The following is a 14,501-nucleotide window of genomic DNA, read 5'->3' as shown; positions in this document are numbered from 1 at the left end:
TGAATTTCTATGAAATATGTACGATATGTGAATTATCGTCCTCGATGTGATAGAAAGTTTTAGATTATGCATAATTTAATATGTTCGTTTTCTGCATGACTACCAGATTAAACATAATTTCCCGGCAGTCGAAGCAAAAATGCCACTTTTCCTGTCTGGGATTAGTGTCAGGCGGATAGCGGATTTTCGACATTACGGACCGTGCTACTAATAGGTTTGGAAACAGCCGGTCGTTGGCGCTCGAAACAGAAGCTTCTTCATTGGTCAGCTCAATCTAAAACATCACCTCAGCATTCCTTATCGGCTCGAGTCAACATCCCTATCTACCCCGAATTCGCAAAAATACCTCCCGATACAATACCTAGATACATTTTCCCAGGGAGAAACGATGTACCATCTAGCCAAATCGCTGTACCTCCTCGCGCGACGGAAAGAGGAATACTCGGTCATCCTCCTGGGCCTCGACAATGCCGGCAAGACGACGTTCCACGAGCAGGCCAAGGCGCTCTTCCTGCCCGAGCACCCGGACCCGAAGCTGAAGACGGTGCCGACGGTGGGCCAGAACGTGTCGACGCTGACGCTGCCGGACATGTACGTCAAGATCTGGGACGTCGGCGGCCAGCTGAGCCTGCGCAAGCTGTGGCAGAGCTACTACGCCAGCTGCCACGCCATCGTCTTCATCATCGACAGCACCGACATCGGCGACGGCAACCTCGAGCACGACAGCTCCGGCCGCCTCGAGGAGTGCCGCCTCGTGCTCGAGGACGTGCTGCAGAACTCAGAGACCGAGGGCGTGCCGCTGCTGATACTGGCCAACAAGCAGGATAGGGAGGACTGCGTCGAGGTCGTGCGCATAAAGGAGGGCCTGGTCAAGAAAGTGTTCGAAGGCGAGAAGGCGTCGAGTATTCGCGACTCGAGGGTGTTGCCTGTGAGCGCTCTGACGGGTACCGGCGTGAGGGAAGCAGTTGAGTGGGTGAGGTCGAGGGTCAAATGGAATAAAGAATCGAGGCCGCCGGTAATGCGGTAGGAAGTCAGGAAGTCAGGAAGTTTGACATTGCAAGATTACCCCGTGTTGTTTGGTTTAGAGAGGGCCCGGTGGCCTGGTTTTGCATTCAGCGTCATGGACAAGGCGTTCAAGGATTTTGGAACTTATGGGTTCAAATTTATCTAGAGGGCTGGCCTCTGAAGCATGGGTATCTTTATTTTGTTCGGTTATCTACGGAAGCAGTATCCATACGGATGATCTGCTACCTCTCGTTCTCGGCGGACAACTCCGCCAAAAGTCCACCTTTATCCCTCCGCTTGGAGTCCGCGGCTAGCTTTTGATCTAATAACGTTGAGAACTCCTTAACCTTGTTGAGGGCCACGCTGGTGCACTGGAGCAGCGTGGACGCCTCAACGGGCGTTCCTCCCAACTTCGCGATCTGACAGATCTCCCCGTGCTTGTTGAGGCTGATGGTACAGCTAGATACCTTCAGCTGCTCCTCCAGGAGAGTTGCGTCTAGTAACACGATCTCCCCTTCTTCTCCGTAGAAGCTGAAGGTGACGCAGAACGGCGAATGTAGCCAACTAAGTGGCACGGGCTCTCGTTCTGCGGGTGTGTACACAGTCAGAGTCTCTCCTTCTATGCTCGTATCCGGCTTTCTGAAGTGGCGCAATGCTGCTACGACAGCAAAGCAGGATCCGTCAATTAGATTGCCATCATGCGAGAGCACGTGCAGATCGACTCTTATAGACCAACACTTCTGACCCGCAATGAGACACAATGACTCGGTGTCCAAGGCGTTAGACCGGCGCACCGTCTTCTCGATCAATCTTGAAAGTAGGATTTCCGTCTCCGTTGGTCGGTTAACTTCGAATGCGGGTGATGCCATAGGGCTCAGTTCTGTGGTGATGGTGAAGACGCCATCAAATGGTCGGTCGACGTAAGGTACTGTAACTTCAGCGGAGACTTTCGCAAGTATTCTAATCATAAATATTAATAAGGCTATAATGTAATTATATGATCATATACCCCCTAGCTTACCTTGTTTTCCCTAACGTCACATCTGCGACTCCGTACTGGTCACCAAATTTGAGCTCGAGCTTTCGGTACTGATCAAAGGCGCGGCCGTCGATGCGCAGGCCTTCTTGTAGTGCCTGCACTACGAACGCGCGCTCATTGAGTGAAGGCTCGGCCTCTCGAGGCATTATAGAAGAGAAAAAGAGGAAATCAAGATCAAATTTGTTCTTATTTCACTTCATTATTCTTCCCAGATGTAGTAGTTGATAGTGGGGTGTTTGCGCATTTCCTAAGGTTCCATAGCTTCAAAATTCCGTTGATTTCTGCCGGGCGGTCAGTGGGCAACCCCTGCAAGATCGGCATTTTACACGCTAAAATCCCGACACGGCAACCACAGTGCACTAGAACTTTGACGGTGCAGGCGCAGCCCTGGAGGCCATCAAATATTACGGGTAACCCAGACTTAACTTTTACATCTTCGTTTAGGGTCTAGCAAGTCATTTGTTGACAAACAATCAAAGATGACTACCGCGCATAGACCTACCTTCGATCCCGTAAGTTCGATACCCTCTACGGCGATTTTAAAGTGTTTACTGATAAAAAGCATAGGCGCGTGGAAAGGAAGCTCTTCGAGGGCCAGCCTATCACCAACGCCTCCTTCCCGCCCACACCAAGCTAAAGTTCAGACAACCCGGCCAAGGAGGAGATGCCGACGAACCTCGCGACCTACGAGCCGAGCTTCTCGCCGCTGAGGCTGCCCACTTCGCTAAGCAGGGCAAGTTGGCCGATATTCCTGACGTCGATAACTCTGAATCCACCACCAACCCCGGCACAAAGCGACCCTTACCAATAGCGTCGCAAGCAGACGATGATGAGGGAGGTGAAGATCCAGAGGCGAAACGCCAGCGTGTATTAGCGGAGACCCGAGACATAGATGAAGAGTCGGAAGTTGATGATAGTGACGAGGATAGTGATGAGGAAGACGAAGAAGCCGAGCTACTACGTGAACTCGAGAGAGTCAGACAAGAACGAGCCCAGAAGCGCGAAGAAGAAGAACGCGCCAAGGCTGCGGCCGAAGCAGAGGAACGAGAACGAGAGATTGCGCTGGGTAATCCGTTAATGAATCCCACAAGCTTCAACACCAAACGAAGGTATGTCGAAATTTGACGGAAAAACATTAGAATCTTGCTAATGGATATGTTGCAGATGGGATGACGACGTGGTGTTCAAGAATCAAGCACGAGGAACGGAAGACAAGAACAAGAAAAAGGAATTCATCAACGTACGTTTCCCATCTCTGTATATCTGTATGGCCATACTGACAACATGAGTAGGATATGCTACGATCAGACTTCCACAAACGGTTTATGAACAAGTACGTGCGATGAGGTGTATATAACAGAATGATGCTAGCCTGCCGAGAAATAATACCCCGAATGTGCACTCGGACTGCCGACGTCTTCGTCAAGTGTTTCACGGACTAGTTATGGTGATAGGAAACAGACAAGAGAAGACTCCAGGGATTAAAAGAAGGAACCTCTACCTTTTTTCTATTTGTCAGGTTGTGAGACTACTGATGCCATTCTTAAAGTCACACATATATACGCTAATGATAGCTCATTGGTTACTTCGTATAGGAGTTCGGATAGGCCGGTGGTCTCTGTATGGGCTTGCCTAATGAAATCCATTACACAAGTATGAAGAAGCTAATCTATAGAAATAAGTTGCACTTTCTAGTCTGTCCAATATAAGTAGACTAGACGAATAGCTCATGAGAACTATAATGTATGTATGAAGTGATCTCTGAATAGGAGAGAAAACCCCCTCACGTACAATCTACTAGTAGCCTATAATCATGCGGCTACTTGGTCTTTCTTGACTCAATCGCCCCCCTTTTCCCATCCTGTTTCTGCCGATGTGTTTTCAGTGTACTGTCTACCCTGTCTAAGGTTCTTATTGCCTTGGTAATAGTCTTGGTGCTATCGTATATGAGGACTACCCAAACAATATTAGCATCGACTTATCTATTTCGCTGAGAGGTTTCCGTGCATAATATAACTCACTTGATGGGATGATGGCCCAAGGTAAATTAAACCCAACATAGTAGACCCAAAAGTATAGGAACTCGGGTCTACTGTGAGACAGGTCCGTCATGTATTCCTGGCACAAGCTCGTGGAATAGTATAGCGCGACACCATAGATATGCGCCATGCAAATGATGATGCGGAGCACATGCCGATAGGGACTGCCTCGGACGATGGATACAGCGTTAGCGAAGCAGAGAGGTCCCCAGACGAGCTATCGTGTGTTCATGATTAGTCCGTAGTTCCCTTACATTGAAAGTTGAAAAAGACCTGCTATTAGAGCTGATCCACTTACTGCTGTGATACTCTCAACGCTGAGCATGAAGCAATCGGAAGTCAGGTATCGCGAATCAGACAAAGCGTACTCCTTCCATAGTTGCGCGAACAAATTCTGTGACGAGGCGACGGTGTCGTGGTTTATTACAAAATATCCTTAAAGTCGACTAATTTAGCTAATGAATCCCTATTGCCCATATATATACCTAGAGACTTAGATAATTAGGCGTAAGTAGTTGCGGGCGTACCTTCAAAGAAGCAATGCAGACAGCCATCTAAATAGTGGGTCCAAGTTAGTCAAAAAGGGGCGGTCAACTATATCAGCATGTATGCTCGATGAGCTACTCACTCATCACAAACCAGCAGAACACTGCCAGGTTAGACCTAGTCAACTTCGGGTTGAATTTCAATGCCACGGCGGAAGCACCTAAAACGGCAAATCCTAGCATGCCAACTAGGGCCGACAGAAGTACATAGACGGGAAACTCATTCGGGGCGTATGCTGGAATATAGACGCCGAGGGGGTAGTACGGGTGCGAAGGCTCAATATCCTCAGACGAGACCTTGTAGCCGCCAAACGGCCACCATTTCATGCTCATGATCAACTCAGATTAAAAGATTGACAGAACTAGAAATATCCGGCCGTTAAAGAATGAAGGTGTGGTGATTCAAAACAAAGTTCCTAAAAGGGGTGATGTCGTTGATTAGGCGGTCTTGGCGTTTCCACAGCACCTAGAAAAATCGCTGGGGGTAAATAAGCGGGATCGGCTCCGAAACCGACTAGGATCTAGAACTGTGATCGAGTATGACGAAGTATATAATCAACTCGATTCTAGTAATGTGAGGCCTATTAGTTCTTAATTGTAAATATAAATACGTTACTCATTAACTAACACCAGATATCCAGAATTCATAGTTTAACTCTCCAAGTTTCAGCAGGAGGAATAATAGCATCAGCCGAAGCCACCTACGCCAATTTACATAGTACGCCGGCATACAGGACAAGGATACACTAATATAGGGGTTCACAAAAGCAATGACAGCCCTCATCGAGGTATCGCTATCCTGGCTCTTCAAAAACGGCAAAGGCCACGACGAGAAGAGCTTCTATAAGGCCCCCGCATTCGCCGACTTAGAAGGGAAACAGGAAATCACCGTCACGGCGCCGGAGATTGGCCCTAGCAACTCAGTGCTCGGCGTCGAGTATACACACGACGGCGCGGGCAAGTTCCCCAGTTTGCGCTGGGAGGCGCCACCGCACATCGCGGGTCAAGTTAAGGAGTGGCTTTTGGTTTCGGAGGATCCGGACGCGCCTCTACCTACGCCTATCTGTCACGGGTAAGTAGTTATCTGAGCGGGACATGGGAAATCGTAGCTAAAGTGGTTCCGAAATAATGATAGTATCTACACGGGAATCCCGCCTACACGGACTAGTGTAGAGGCCGCTGACTTCGAGGTCGAAGACCCCGGAGAAGCGCTGTTGAAGGGCGGGTTTCATTACGGCCGGTCGAGAAATGGCCAGGTTTACATCCCGCCTCGACCGTTGATGAATCACGGACCGCATCGATGTAAGCCTTTCTAGGTTATGAATAAATGTATGATTTGTCGATACAATTTGGGGCTAACTCATCCCAGATTTCTTCGAAGTGGTAGCACTCAAAGAACCGTTGAATCCTAGTTTGCTAAGTGCGGCGACGACTAGAGAGCAAATTGCCGATGCTATTAATGGTAAGGTCTTAGCGTGGGGTATGTGGATAGGAGTCGCGGAAAGAAAGTGGGAATAAAGAGAGATTTTGTGAACAATGTGTGACATTTGGGTTATTGTATTTATTGTATACCTGTAGAGCTGGTAGAGTTGAAGTATGAGAATATCCAAAGGCATCTCAGCTCTTCATTAAGAGACTCCAATGGAAGAGTGGATAAATAGTGGGACATGCAGGGTATAGCTGCGGGTAGTTGCAGGGATCGGTACCGATCTCTCGCCGAGTTGCACGTGGCGTAAGCCTCCTCATTCCCAGTGCAGCCCCAGTCTCGCGCCACTTTATAACTAGAACATAGCCGACCGGCTAACTGCGTCTAAGTCACCTATCTTCCTCATCCGACAGCAACACAACTATCTAGGCGTCACTCAAGGCGTCAATCAAGCCTCAGTTTTATCTGCGCCAATGCCCGATACCAGCCACGAAGAAGCATCACCCACTATCCCACCATCCAGTCGAATTAAAAGAAATACCGCCTGTACGAGCTGCCGGGATGCCAAGGTATATCTTGCAGATCACAGAGCAGTACCGCATATATTGATCATCTTCCCAGGTGCGCTGTAACCCTAGTCAAAATCCAAACCAGCCGTGTCAGCGTTGCGCGAAACTTCGCCTAAGCTGCGTCGTGGACAGGACTCACAAAAGAGTGAGCCGGAAAAGGTATAGCTCTTCTCTATGTTAGATTCATAATTAAGAGACTAATAGACCCGTAGTAAATTAGATGAACTAGTTCAAGAAATTCAGTCTATTAAGCAAAGTGTTAATGGGCAGGTAACTACATCGCCAAATCAGGCAGTTGCATATACTCAGCAGAATGAGACCATCATCCCTTTTAAGGACCCTGCTCCTGCACGGCTAGGAGTACCATCTCCCGTGAGCATTTCCACCGGAGAAGCGAGAGCTCCTACTATCGTCACCTCATCCAATGCCACTATTGTTCCTTCTTCAATTCATACCCCTGAAACCCCCGTGCCTCCTCAGATACCCGCAGCCGAGCCCGCACTTCCCAGAGCTCTAGGATCTCTACCATTTTCCGGCGAAGATATTGATTACTACTTTCAGAAGTAAGTTGGCTGTTTAGTCTACTTAAGCAGGACTTGGTGCAACTCTAACACTGTATTAGATATTTTGAATGTTATCATCCATATATGCCAATTGTACGACTCAGGGATCCAAACAAATGCTATGAGTCTGGTCCATTTTTATTTTGGACCATCATCTACATAGCGTCACGTCGCTATGCAAAGAGTCCTACCCTTTTCCCCTTCTTGTTAGATTCCGTCAGGAAAGATGCCTTCTCAACCCTATCTAGTTGGCCCTTAACCCTTCCTTCAATAAATGCACTCATCTTACTTTGCGCATGGATCTTTCCAGATGTACGGTTTGTTAATGACCCGTGTGCGCTCTTCACCGGCGCTATAATGAATGCGATCCTGCAATTAGGGATTCACTGTGGGAAGGGAAACCATCCCGAATACAGCCACGGTGTTTTCCAGAACACCTTCACAGATGAAGAGGCTGCCTTTACTTGGGCTGGGTATAACATAATCGCCCAACGGGTATCTTCGTTCTTGGGGCTCCCTGCCATCGGCGGTCTGTTCAATCAGACTGTTCAGAATATCATCGACGGCAGGACGCCTTTCCAAGTCCCCTCCACATTTCGTGTTCTCCTAGAGTGCCAGAAGTTCTGTAATCATGTGACTGGGACAATGGCGGCCTGTCTAGAAGAATCGCGAGGAGTATCAGCGCAGATGGTTCTACTACTTGAAAACGAATGGAATGCCGTCCGGGGGCTCATATGCTCGGAACGCGCAGGTGTGTATCCCCTCCTATCTAACTCCACCACGACAATCCGTCCATACCTAATAAAATGCTAAACCAAGCACCCACAGACGACCTCGACAGATTCAACGCGCTCCTAGTCCAACTCGAAATCCAAACATACTACATGATCCCACTCCCCGGCTACGACCCCGAAGCCCTGAAACGCAACATCCTACGCACATACAGCACAGCGCAAGCCGTGATCCGCTCCGCGCTCGCGCTAGACGCCAGCATGGACTTCCTGCGCCACCTCCCGCACTTCTACTTCCGCGCCCTCATGGCCGCGGGCGGCGTCATCTACCGCGTGCTGCGGTCGTCGTACCTGCCGTTCATGGACCGCGCGGAGGCGGAGCGGTCGGCCGCCGACGCGGTCGCCGCCTCGCGCCGCGCCCAGGTCGCCGACAACGACCTGCCCACGCGCCTCGGTAACCTGTTCGAGAGCTGGTTGTACCGCCTCGTCCACGGCGCCGGCGTGCCGCAGTCCGCTGAGGAGCCCGTGTCTAGCTTCTCGCATCGCTTGAGCGCGAGCGTTATGTATGATTGCATGACGCGTTGGAAGACGGACCATATGCCTGGGTGCAGACATAAGTGCCAGCCCCTGACTACGTGTCCGTGCTTCGGAAGTGGCGCGGCGGCGAACGGGCAGGCGGTGGCGAGTACCGGCGGCGCCGGTGGTACTGGTGCCGGTGCTGGGGCTGGGGCTGGGGCTAGTGCGGGAGGAGCGAGGAGCGAGACGCCGGCGATGCTGGGGGCTGATGCGCTAAGGGATATCGATTGGACTTTCATGGATGATTTCGATTGGAGCTTTGAGCCTGTTATGCCTGTGCTCACGGCGCCGACGTGAGGGAGCTGTCACGGGATGGGATGAGGTAGGCAAACGATGCGAAGAAGGAAGGCATTTATGATTGATTTAAGCAAGCGATTTTAATAGATTTACGTGAGCGATGAGGTATATCGTTACGCATTTTTTGGGAAAGGGGGCTATATGAAGGCATAGATAGCTATCTACCTAGGTAGAGCTCAGCTCTAGGTTGAAATTTAAAAAACGATAATTAATAGATCTACATATACCAAGAGCCTCATGACCGTGTGCTAGGTAATTGCAGGTTAGTTATCCCACAGATGCGAAAGCATATACATGTGGGTAAATATACGACAAAGAAGCCACGGCAACAAAACGAATCATCTCGAGTCTTGAGATTAGGTACACAGTTTTATTGATTTGTTTCATATTTGTATACAATTACATCGACGAGATGAGGGGGATTGGATATCACGGCTCTAATAGAAATAAACACCCCATATATCGCTTACACGCGCTATGTGCACGGTAGATCCCATTCTCCCTGCTCCGTTTCGTTTAGATATTTCCATCCTATGTACCTTGTACCTTACCCAAATATGTGCCTATATAACCCTGGAGGTATGTACGCAATCTACCCAGCACCCGACCTCGTCTCCCCGTCTCCCCTCCCGCCGGAGAAGTTCATAGCCGCGGGGAGATCTACGCCGATGGCCGCGCTCAATATACCCCATTCCACGTTCGTATTCACGTTCATATCCATGCCCTCCGTACCCGACAGGTCCCAGGGTATACCTGCGTCATCATGCCCTGTTTGATTTTGCGGTATAGGGTTTTGCGTTTGCGCGGTGGGGAAGCTCGGCTCGGGGTTGGGCTCGGGGGCGCTGGGGCCGGAGGGTATGAAACCGGGACCGGCGAACACGGCTTGCATGTAACCGCGGGCGAGATCGCAGTCGCGCCCCTTTGCGTCCAGCCAGCTAGGTGCGCCGCGCGCCGCTGGTCGGAATGCCGCCGGCATGGAGCATCCCACGCCCATTCCGCTCCACACGGCTGACGCCGGTGCCTTAAATTCAGGGTTCGCAGAGACGTGCGGCGACCCAGTGCGGTGCGGCAGGTTAAACTCCACGTGGGGACTCGTGGCGTATCCTCCGCCACAGTTCATCGGATGCGCCGGCGTTGTCATATTCGCAGGGGAGGAGTGCGCGGATGGGTTCGTCGAGGTCCCGGGAGCGGTCCATGACGACCCATTACCATCGGGCGAGTCGTGCGCCCTGCCGGTCTCATCAAGTGGAGACACGCGCTTCCGCTTGAATTTACTTCCTGATTGAGTGGCTTCGAATGGCATGGGTTCCTGCGAGGCTTTGCTATACACGTGGATTTCTGATGTCCAAGTACCGCATTCGCCATGGCAGTGCTCGTCGTCAAGGGGCTGGCCGACGGGGTTTCCAAGGGGGAGGCGGCCTGGCAACGGAGGCTGGACTTGGGAGTGCCGTGAGACGCTGGAGCGAGCGAGCAAGGGTATGTTGTGTGAGATCTGGGTCCCGAATTCATCGTTAAGATGGTCGAGGCGGGGTAGTCGCACGATATTCTTGATATCGTTTCGCTCAATATCGACGACTACCTGGCGAAGGAAGGCTCGGGTGATGGAATGGTCTCGTCCGAGAGCTTCCATAGCGGAAATAATAAAGTCAAGATTATCGAGGTTAGTAGGCGCCTGGTTTTCTTTACAAAAATAAATGTAAACCGACGCCGCACAATACATTGATAGTGCGGTCAATGGGCTTCTCTGCTAAGGCATCAGTGACCGCTCAAGTTATATCATCATCCCAAGGTGTTGCTTACAGGGCTTGTATTCACGTGGCTAGTTAGTTTAATAATATTAACAATTTCCTGTGCTGCTGTAGTCAACCGGTCTTGACAGGCTTTCTTAACACTGTCTGGTAGTTTGTAAGCATCTATCCTCTCGATCGCCGAGTGGTGTAAGCAAATGATTGATGCGTGTAAATTCAGATTAGTATGGAGAGCGATTGGGTCGCGATAGTTCTCGGGCAACCGGAAACTCTGTGGTAGATACATGAATGCGCTCGAGAGCGTATTATCAAGATCGCGGTGCCGCTGCCAATATTCGCCAAACTCATAGTTGTCGGGATTATCGGTAGGCTTAGGTTTATGGACGTGCTTGAGGATTTGATTATGTCTTGGTATCGGGATTAGCAAATGGGAGAAAGATGCTCAGGGGGAATATGGCTAACATATGGCAGATCAAGACCGCTCCAGCAAATGACGAGTATGGCTGCCCCTTGAATGCTTCGTGAATACTGTACGTTTCTTCCTTCTCGCCATTTTCGAACGCATATTCTGACTGTAAGGTTCAAGGTTAATAAGATCTGATATGACACCTTAAATGCGCATATACTGAAAATGGCGGGAAGTAGTTCGCGTCAAGAGCCTCATTCCACAGAAATTATAGGATGACATAGTATCAACTCACAGTAGGAAGCATGGTTGTGACCTGAAAGGCGTGTTAGCATAGACCTTACGTCTTCCGAGTCCCTATCTTACCTCAGAGGTATCAATAAGAAATGGCCAGCCGGTCGAGATCGAGCAATGACTATCGATACAAAAGACTCCCCAGAACGTCCGCCGCCTTTCTTCTAATTCAGCCCAATCTTTCGGGGGTAATAGCGTCGGGCTTATCTCCTCGGCGGCACCATCAAGTCGATGAAGTCCCATCATTTCCACAAGCCGAACTGCTTTAGCACAGGTCATAGCCGCTCGGGTAAACATCATAGTTTTAGCCTCGTACGTAGCCATCACACAATATGCTTGTGCATGAGCTACGGTAATGAAGTGTTCACCGTAAGACTTTGAGTGGTAAGCATACTTGCACACAAGGGTTAGTTAGAAGGTGTAATAGGCGGCCTACCTTCATCTCGTCCGCGTCGGTATACTGTCGAGAACGTCGGTAGAAGATGTCGTGGTACATGTTATACTTGGGATGACCATGTGCGGCGAGCGCCCAGATAATATATTGAAGACACATCGGAGGTTTCATATGTGGGGCGGAATAGAAGGCCTGCAAATAGCGCGAAGGGTGAATTATGGGAATAAGATATTTCTGCGTCGCGAAGAATATCCGGTTGCTTATTATCATGAGCTGGACTTGGCACTAGATGAGTTTTTGACGTGATTATTACTCACAGGTCTTCCATCACCTCAAAGGGGGGCAATCTCTCATATACGCCGCCAAGGTCGATAAGAGACCCATTAAAGGGGGTACTACCTTGATCTTGGCCACCCAAGTTTCCAGGTGAGAATGTTGTCGTCGGCTCTTGCTGAAATGCGAATTGAGCTCCGTCGTCGTAAGAAAGGTCAGGAGCGGTAAAATCCAATCCTTCAAAGATGATATTTTCTGTCCCTGACGCTTCAGTAGACTGAAATTCGGCATGTTCGGCAGCCTTCCCGTGTAGTGAGCGTGAGCCATTTTGGCCTGCTTCTTTCAAAAGCACCTCAACCTGAGCTATTAAATACGTCTCAGCTCAAATTACATGTTTCATGAGACATGAGGTCATAGATACCCAGGCGCGCTTCAAGTTCCTTCACATTCCTTCGTTTGAAGGCTGGTCTCCTCCGAGACTCGGGAAAGACGCATTCAAGGTTGGCTTTCTCACAGCGCTTACACCTTGGTTTTGTGCGATCACATTTGAGTTTCCTATTCCTGCACGACACGCATGACTACTAAGAACGTTAGCATATTCAACACATAGCGTCATAGAAAAGGGTTGACGGCAAATTACCAAAGTCTCGGATCCGGCTTGACCGCCCCCGGGAGCCTCATGAGAGGGGCCGTCCTCCGGCATGATATTTGCGCGAAAAGGCTCATATAGGTAAGTGGCAGACTATCCCGTCCCGTCTCGATATTAGCCTCCGGCTTGCATGCCCTCGGAGCGTGGCGTGTTAAGGGTTGAAAGTTGAAATAGGCAACCCACTCATTAGTCTCTTTCAATTATTGGTTGGTATATGCGTACCCCTTTAGTAAGCCGATACGGCCGATAACTCCTGAAGGATAAAGGTTACTCCGAAATCAGGCAGCGTTGGTTTCACAAGTTTGACAAGTTGTACGTAATCGAAGACAATTATGAATAAGCATTATTATTATGTATCGCAGCTTTATTCAACTCCAAAGCATACATAATTGAAGCCTGTGTAGATGCCTATGTAATCGTTTGTCGCATATAATCTTTAGCCGATAATTATCATCTTCGTCATTTGGATAACCCGTATAAGTTTTATATCTATAAATATGCATATAAAAGAACTATTTTCATGCTTTATACATATTTGTCTCCTTATCTCCAGCGGATTCGGTTTAGACGTATTTCAACATGCTAGAGGCTAGTTTGCCTATCACGATACTAATTTCCAAATATTATTCCTCGAGTACACCTCAAGGGGCATGGTTCATCACCAGGGGGTAGTCATTAAAGGAGCAAGTCTTACCAACGCATGACCACATACTGGCATGTGTATGACTCAGGAAGCGCAAATCTGCAAGTGTAGTAGCATTGGTATACGACCTGTCACATATCTACGCGGCATAGTATGATATTCGCCCCGGACAGGGAAAGCAGGCCGTCGCGGAATCCACAAGCCTACGTATTTCAATGCGTTCGTCAAGCATCTATGCATCGAATCCATGGGATGGAATGATTAGTGATTCCTTGAGGGGGTTTGTGGAGTATATTCCTTGCAAAAGGAGGTTAGCTACCTAGTATATAGCACTATACTCCTTAGGCAATCCCGAGGGCATGGGCAGCCCCATAGTCCGGTGGGACCAAACCCATCCAGGCTTGAACGCGTACAACAGCTGAATATTCTCGCGCGCCTACCAATTCCGTACGGCGCCGAGGGTCGCCAGCTAGCAAAAACTAGACGTCCTCAGCTGACGGCTGACGGTGCTCCCGGCACTAGATGGTGTTGTCGAGCCGGTGTAGTGACTGACGATGTGACAAGTGCAGATCATCTTAGATCAAGATCCGCGTCCGTCGAAAACTTACGAACGAAACGATGCCTAAACCGGCCAAATTCAGCTAATAATAAGGCGGCTATCTTCACCTTAGTGAATGACGGACATTTCGCTAGATTACCATAGTAGGTGCATTTAAAAGAGTCTAAAATGGCCCAAGGGTCCAGATGTACGGCCTGGGCATCGAGAATCTTCGGCACAGAGACGCAAGACTAATATAGACCTTAGGCTAGACACTTTGGGGTTTGACAGCTCGCCTCTGACCCGGGGAAGGATACCTTGGCCGTACACCCGGTATCATTCGAGTCATGACACTTTTTAATTTCATAGCGTATTCAGGGACTGGTTCGCTAACTAAACGATTCCGTCCCAAACTTCCGGGTCATTTTTGACTCTATGGTAGAGACTATATACAATAACGATTCAGAGACAAGGACATGATTCAAATGTAGGTACGAAGGTTAAGTGGCAACCTCGTCGCAGGGATCCAGCGTCGTCGATCACCGCCCTCAGAGCCAGAGAGTTTTGGTTCCTCGTTCGAGCGAGTTAAGGTTTGTATTCCGCACTCGATGGCCGGCGTCTCTTTAGCATAATATAGGAGAGTTTTTGAAGGTCCCGATAAGCAGAATACCTCCACTGTCACCTGCAGTAATTCGTGATTGCGTCGTCTCTGCGGCTTTTGAAAGCTGTATATCTAGATGTAATATATACGGCTATGTAACCAGTA

General features: G+C 49.4%; 7 protein-coding genes across 7 annotated transcripts; 4 read left to right on the top strand and 3 right to left on the bottom strand.

Annotated features, from left to right (window-relative positions):
- The first annotated feature begins 40 nt into the window (after positions 1 to 40).
- F4807DRAFT_309911 (P-loop containing nucleoside triphosphate hydrolase protein) lies at positions 41 to 1,137 on the top strand. Its single transcript, XM_047995035.1, has one exon. It carries the CDS (start codon positions 389 to 391, stop codon positions 1,025 to 1,027), a length of 639 nt encoding a protein of 212 aa, XP_047857578.1. The 5' UTR covers positions 41 to 388; the 3' UTR covers positions 1,028 to 1,137.
- On the bottom strand, positions 1,138 to 2,343 carry F4807DRAFT_309910 (ribosomal protein S5 domain 2-like protein). Its single transcript, XM_047995034.1, has 2 exons — positions 2,027 to 2,343; positions 1,138 to 1,965 (listed from the first exon to the last, which is right to left on the bottom strand). The coding sequence occupies exons 1-2, from the start codon at positions 2,188 to 2,190 to the stop codon at positions 1,248 to 1,250; spliced, it is 882 nt and encodes a 293-aa protein (XP_047857577.1). The 5' UTR covers positions 2,191 to 2,343; the 3' UTR covers positions 1,138 to 1,247.
- A 79-nt stretch (positions 2,344 to 2,422) lies between these two features.
- F4807DRAFT_309873 (Pre-mRNA-splicing factor Cwf15/Cwc15) lies at positions 2,423 to 3,694 on the top strand. Its single transcript, XM_047995032.1, has 4 exons — positions 2,423 to 2,556; positions 2,612 to 3,153; positions 3,209 to 3,284; positions 3,337 to 3,694. Exons 1-4 carry the CDS (start codon positions 2,524 to 2,526, stop codon positions 3,388 to 3,390), a joined length of 705 nt encoding a protein of 234 aa, XP_047857576.1. The 5' UTR covers positions 2,423 to 2,523; the 3' UTR covers positions 3,391 to 3,694.
- Positions 3,517 to 5,062, bottom strand: F4807DRAFT_309876 (EBP-domain-containing protein). Its single transcript, XM_047995033.1, has 5 exons — positions 4,712 to 5,062; positions 4,611 to 4,637; positions 4,382 to 4,518; positions 4,066 to 4,300; positions 3,517 to 3,997 (listed from the first exon to the last, which is right to left on the bottom strand). The coding sequence occupies exons 1-5, from the start codon at positions 4,959 to 4,961 to the stop codon at positions 3,864 to 3,866; spliced, it is 783 nt and encodes a 260-aa protein (XP_047857575.1). The 5' UTR covers positions 4,962 to 5,062; the 3' UTR covers positions 3,517 to 3,863.
- A 148-nt stretch (positions 5,063 to 5,210) lies between these two features.
- Positions 5,211 to 6,242, top strand: F4807DRAFT_412743 (PEBP-like protein). Its single transcript, XM_047996804.1, has 3 exons — positions 5,211 to 5,700; positions 5,764 to 5,930; positions 5,998 to 6,242. The coding sequence occupies exons 1-3, from the start codon at positions 5,399 to 5,401 to the stop codon at positions 6,144 to 6,146; spliced, it is 618 nt and encodes a 205-aa protein (XP_047857574.1). The 5' UTR covers positions 5,211 to 5,398; the 3' UTR covers positions 6,147 to 6,242.
- Positions 6,243 to 6,426: 184 nt separating this feature from the next.
- On the top strand, positions 6,427 to 9,022 carry F4807DRAFT_412741 (uncharacterized protein). Its single transcript, XM_047996803.1, has 5 exons — positions 6,427 to 6,623; positions 6,676 to 6,782; positions 6,836 to 7,186; positions 7,246 to 7,937; positions 8,015 to 9,022. Exons 1-5 carry the CDS (start codon positions 6,528 to 6,530, stop codon positions 8,788 to 8,790), a joined length of 2,022 nt encoding a protein of 673 aa, XP_047857573.1. The 5' UTR covers positions 6,427 to 6,527; the 3' UTR covers positions 8,791 to 9,022.
- Positions 9,023 to 9,146: 124 nt separating this feature from the next.
- On the bottom strand, positions 9,147 to 12,729 carry F4807DRAFT_412738 (fungal-specific transcription factor domain-containing protein). Its single transcript, XM_047996802.1, has 9 exons — positions 12,546 to 12,729; positions 12,327 to 12,483; positions 11,950 to 12,268; positions 11,675 to 11,891; positions 11,311 to 11,613; positions 11,240 to 11,260; positions 11,001 to 11,110; positions 10,591 to 10,945; positions 9,147 to 10,534 (listed from the first exon to the last, which is right to left on the bottom strand). Exons 1-9 carry the CDS (start codon positions 12,606 to 12,608, stop codon positions 9,383 to 9,385), a joined length of 2,697 nt encoding a protein of 898 aa, XP_047857572.1. The 5' UTR covers positions 12,609 to 12,729; the 3' UTR covers positions 9,147 to 9,382.
- Between the last annotated feature and the right edge of the window lie 1,772 nt (positions 12,730 to 14,501).

The sequence above is a fragment of the Annulohypoxylon truncatum genome (genome assembly GCF_022578515.1).
Source record: "Annulohypoxylon truncatum strain CBS 140777 unplaced genomic scaffold F4807scaffold_5, whole genome shotgun sequence".
Classification (NCBI taxonomy): domain Eukaryota; kingdom Fungi; phylum Ascomycota; class Sordariomycetes; order Xylariales; family Hypoxylaceae; genus Annulohypoxylon; species Annulohypoxylon truncatum.
Note: the sequence above shows the minus strand (reverse complement) of the source record. Positions and strands in the feature narration are given on the sequence as shown.

Excerpts from the sequence above, each read along its gene's own strand:
- F4807DRAFT_309911 (XM_047995035.1), top strand. The coding sequence starts at position 389 with ATGTACCATCTAGCCAAATCGCTGTACCTCCTCGCGCGACGGAAAGAG.
- F4807DRAFT_309910 (XM_047995034.1), bottom strand. The coding sequence starts at position 2,190 with ATGCCTCGAGAGGCCGAGCCTTCACTCAATGAGCGCGCGTTCGTAGTG. Across the intron at positions 1,966-2,026 it reads GTGACGTTAGGGAAAACAAG|AATACTTGCGAAAGTCTCCG; the intron begins GTAAGCTAGGGG and ends ATTTATGATTAG.
- F4807DRAFT_309873 (XM_047995032.1), top strand. The coding sequence starts at position 2,524 with ATGACTACCGCGCATAGACCTACCTTCGATCCC. Across the intron at positions 3,154-3,208 it reads AGCTTCAACACCAAACGAAG|ATGGGATGACGACGTGGTGT; the intron begins GTATGTCGAAAT and ends GATATGTTGCAG. Across the intron at positions 3,285-3,336 it reads AGAAAAAGGAATTCATCAAC|GATATGCTACGATCAGACTT; the intron begins GTACGTTTCCCA and ends CAACATGAGTAG.
- F4807DRAFT_309876 (XM_047995033.1), bottom strand. The coding sequence starts at position 4,961 with ATGAGCATGAAATGGTGGCCGTTTGGCGGCTACAAGGTCTCGTCTGAG. Across the intron at positions 4,301-4,381 it reads GCGTTGAGAGTATCACAGCA|CTCGTCTGGGGACCTCTCTG; the intron begins GTAAGTGGATCA and ends AACACACGATAG. Across the intron at positions 3,998-4,065 it reads TTGGGCCATCATCCCATCAA|TCCTCATATACGATAGCACC; the intron begins GTGAGTTATATT and ends TTGTTTGGGTAG.
- F4807DRAFT_412743 (XM_047996804.1), top strand. The coding sequence starts at position 5,399 with ATGACAGCCCTCATCGAGGTATCGCTATCCTGGCTCTTCAAAAACGGC. Across the intron at positions 5,701-5,763 it reads CCTACGCCTATCTGTCACGG|TATCTACACGGGAATCCCGC; the intron begins GTAAGTAGTTAT and ends AAATAATGATAG. Across the intron at positions 5,931-5,997 it reads GAATCACGGACCGCATCGAT|ATTTCTTCGAAGTGGTAGCA; the intron begins GTAAGCCTTTCT and ends AACTCATCCCAG.
- F4807DRAFT_412741 (XM_047996803.1), top strand. The coding sequence starts at position 6,528 with ATGCCCGATACCAGCCACGAAGAAGCATCACCCACTATCCCACCATCC. Across the intron at positions 7,187-7,245 it reads ATTGATTACTACTTTCAGAA|ATATTTTGAATGTTATCATC; the intron begins GTAAGTTGGCTG and ends ACACTGTATTAG. Across the intron at positions 7,938-8,014 it reads CATATGCTCGGAACGCGCAG|ACGACCTCGACAGATTCAAC; the intron begins GTGTGTATCCCC and ends AAGCACCCACAG.
- F4807DRAFT_412738 (XM_047996802.1), bottom strand. The coding sequence starts at position 12,608 with ATGCCGGAGGACGGCCCCTCTCATGAGGCTCCCGGGGGCGGTCAAGCC. Across the intron at positions 12,484-12,545 it reads AAGCCGGATCCGAGACTTTG|TCATGCGTGTCGTGCAGGAA; the intron begins GTAATTTGCCGT and ends CGTTCTTAGTAG. Across the intron at positions 11,111-11,239 it reads TCACAACCATGCTTCCTACT|TCAGAATATGCGTTCGAAAA; the intron begins GTGAGTTGATAC and ends TGAACCTTACAG.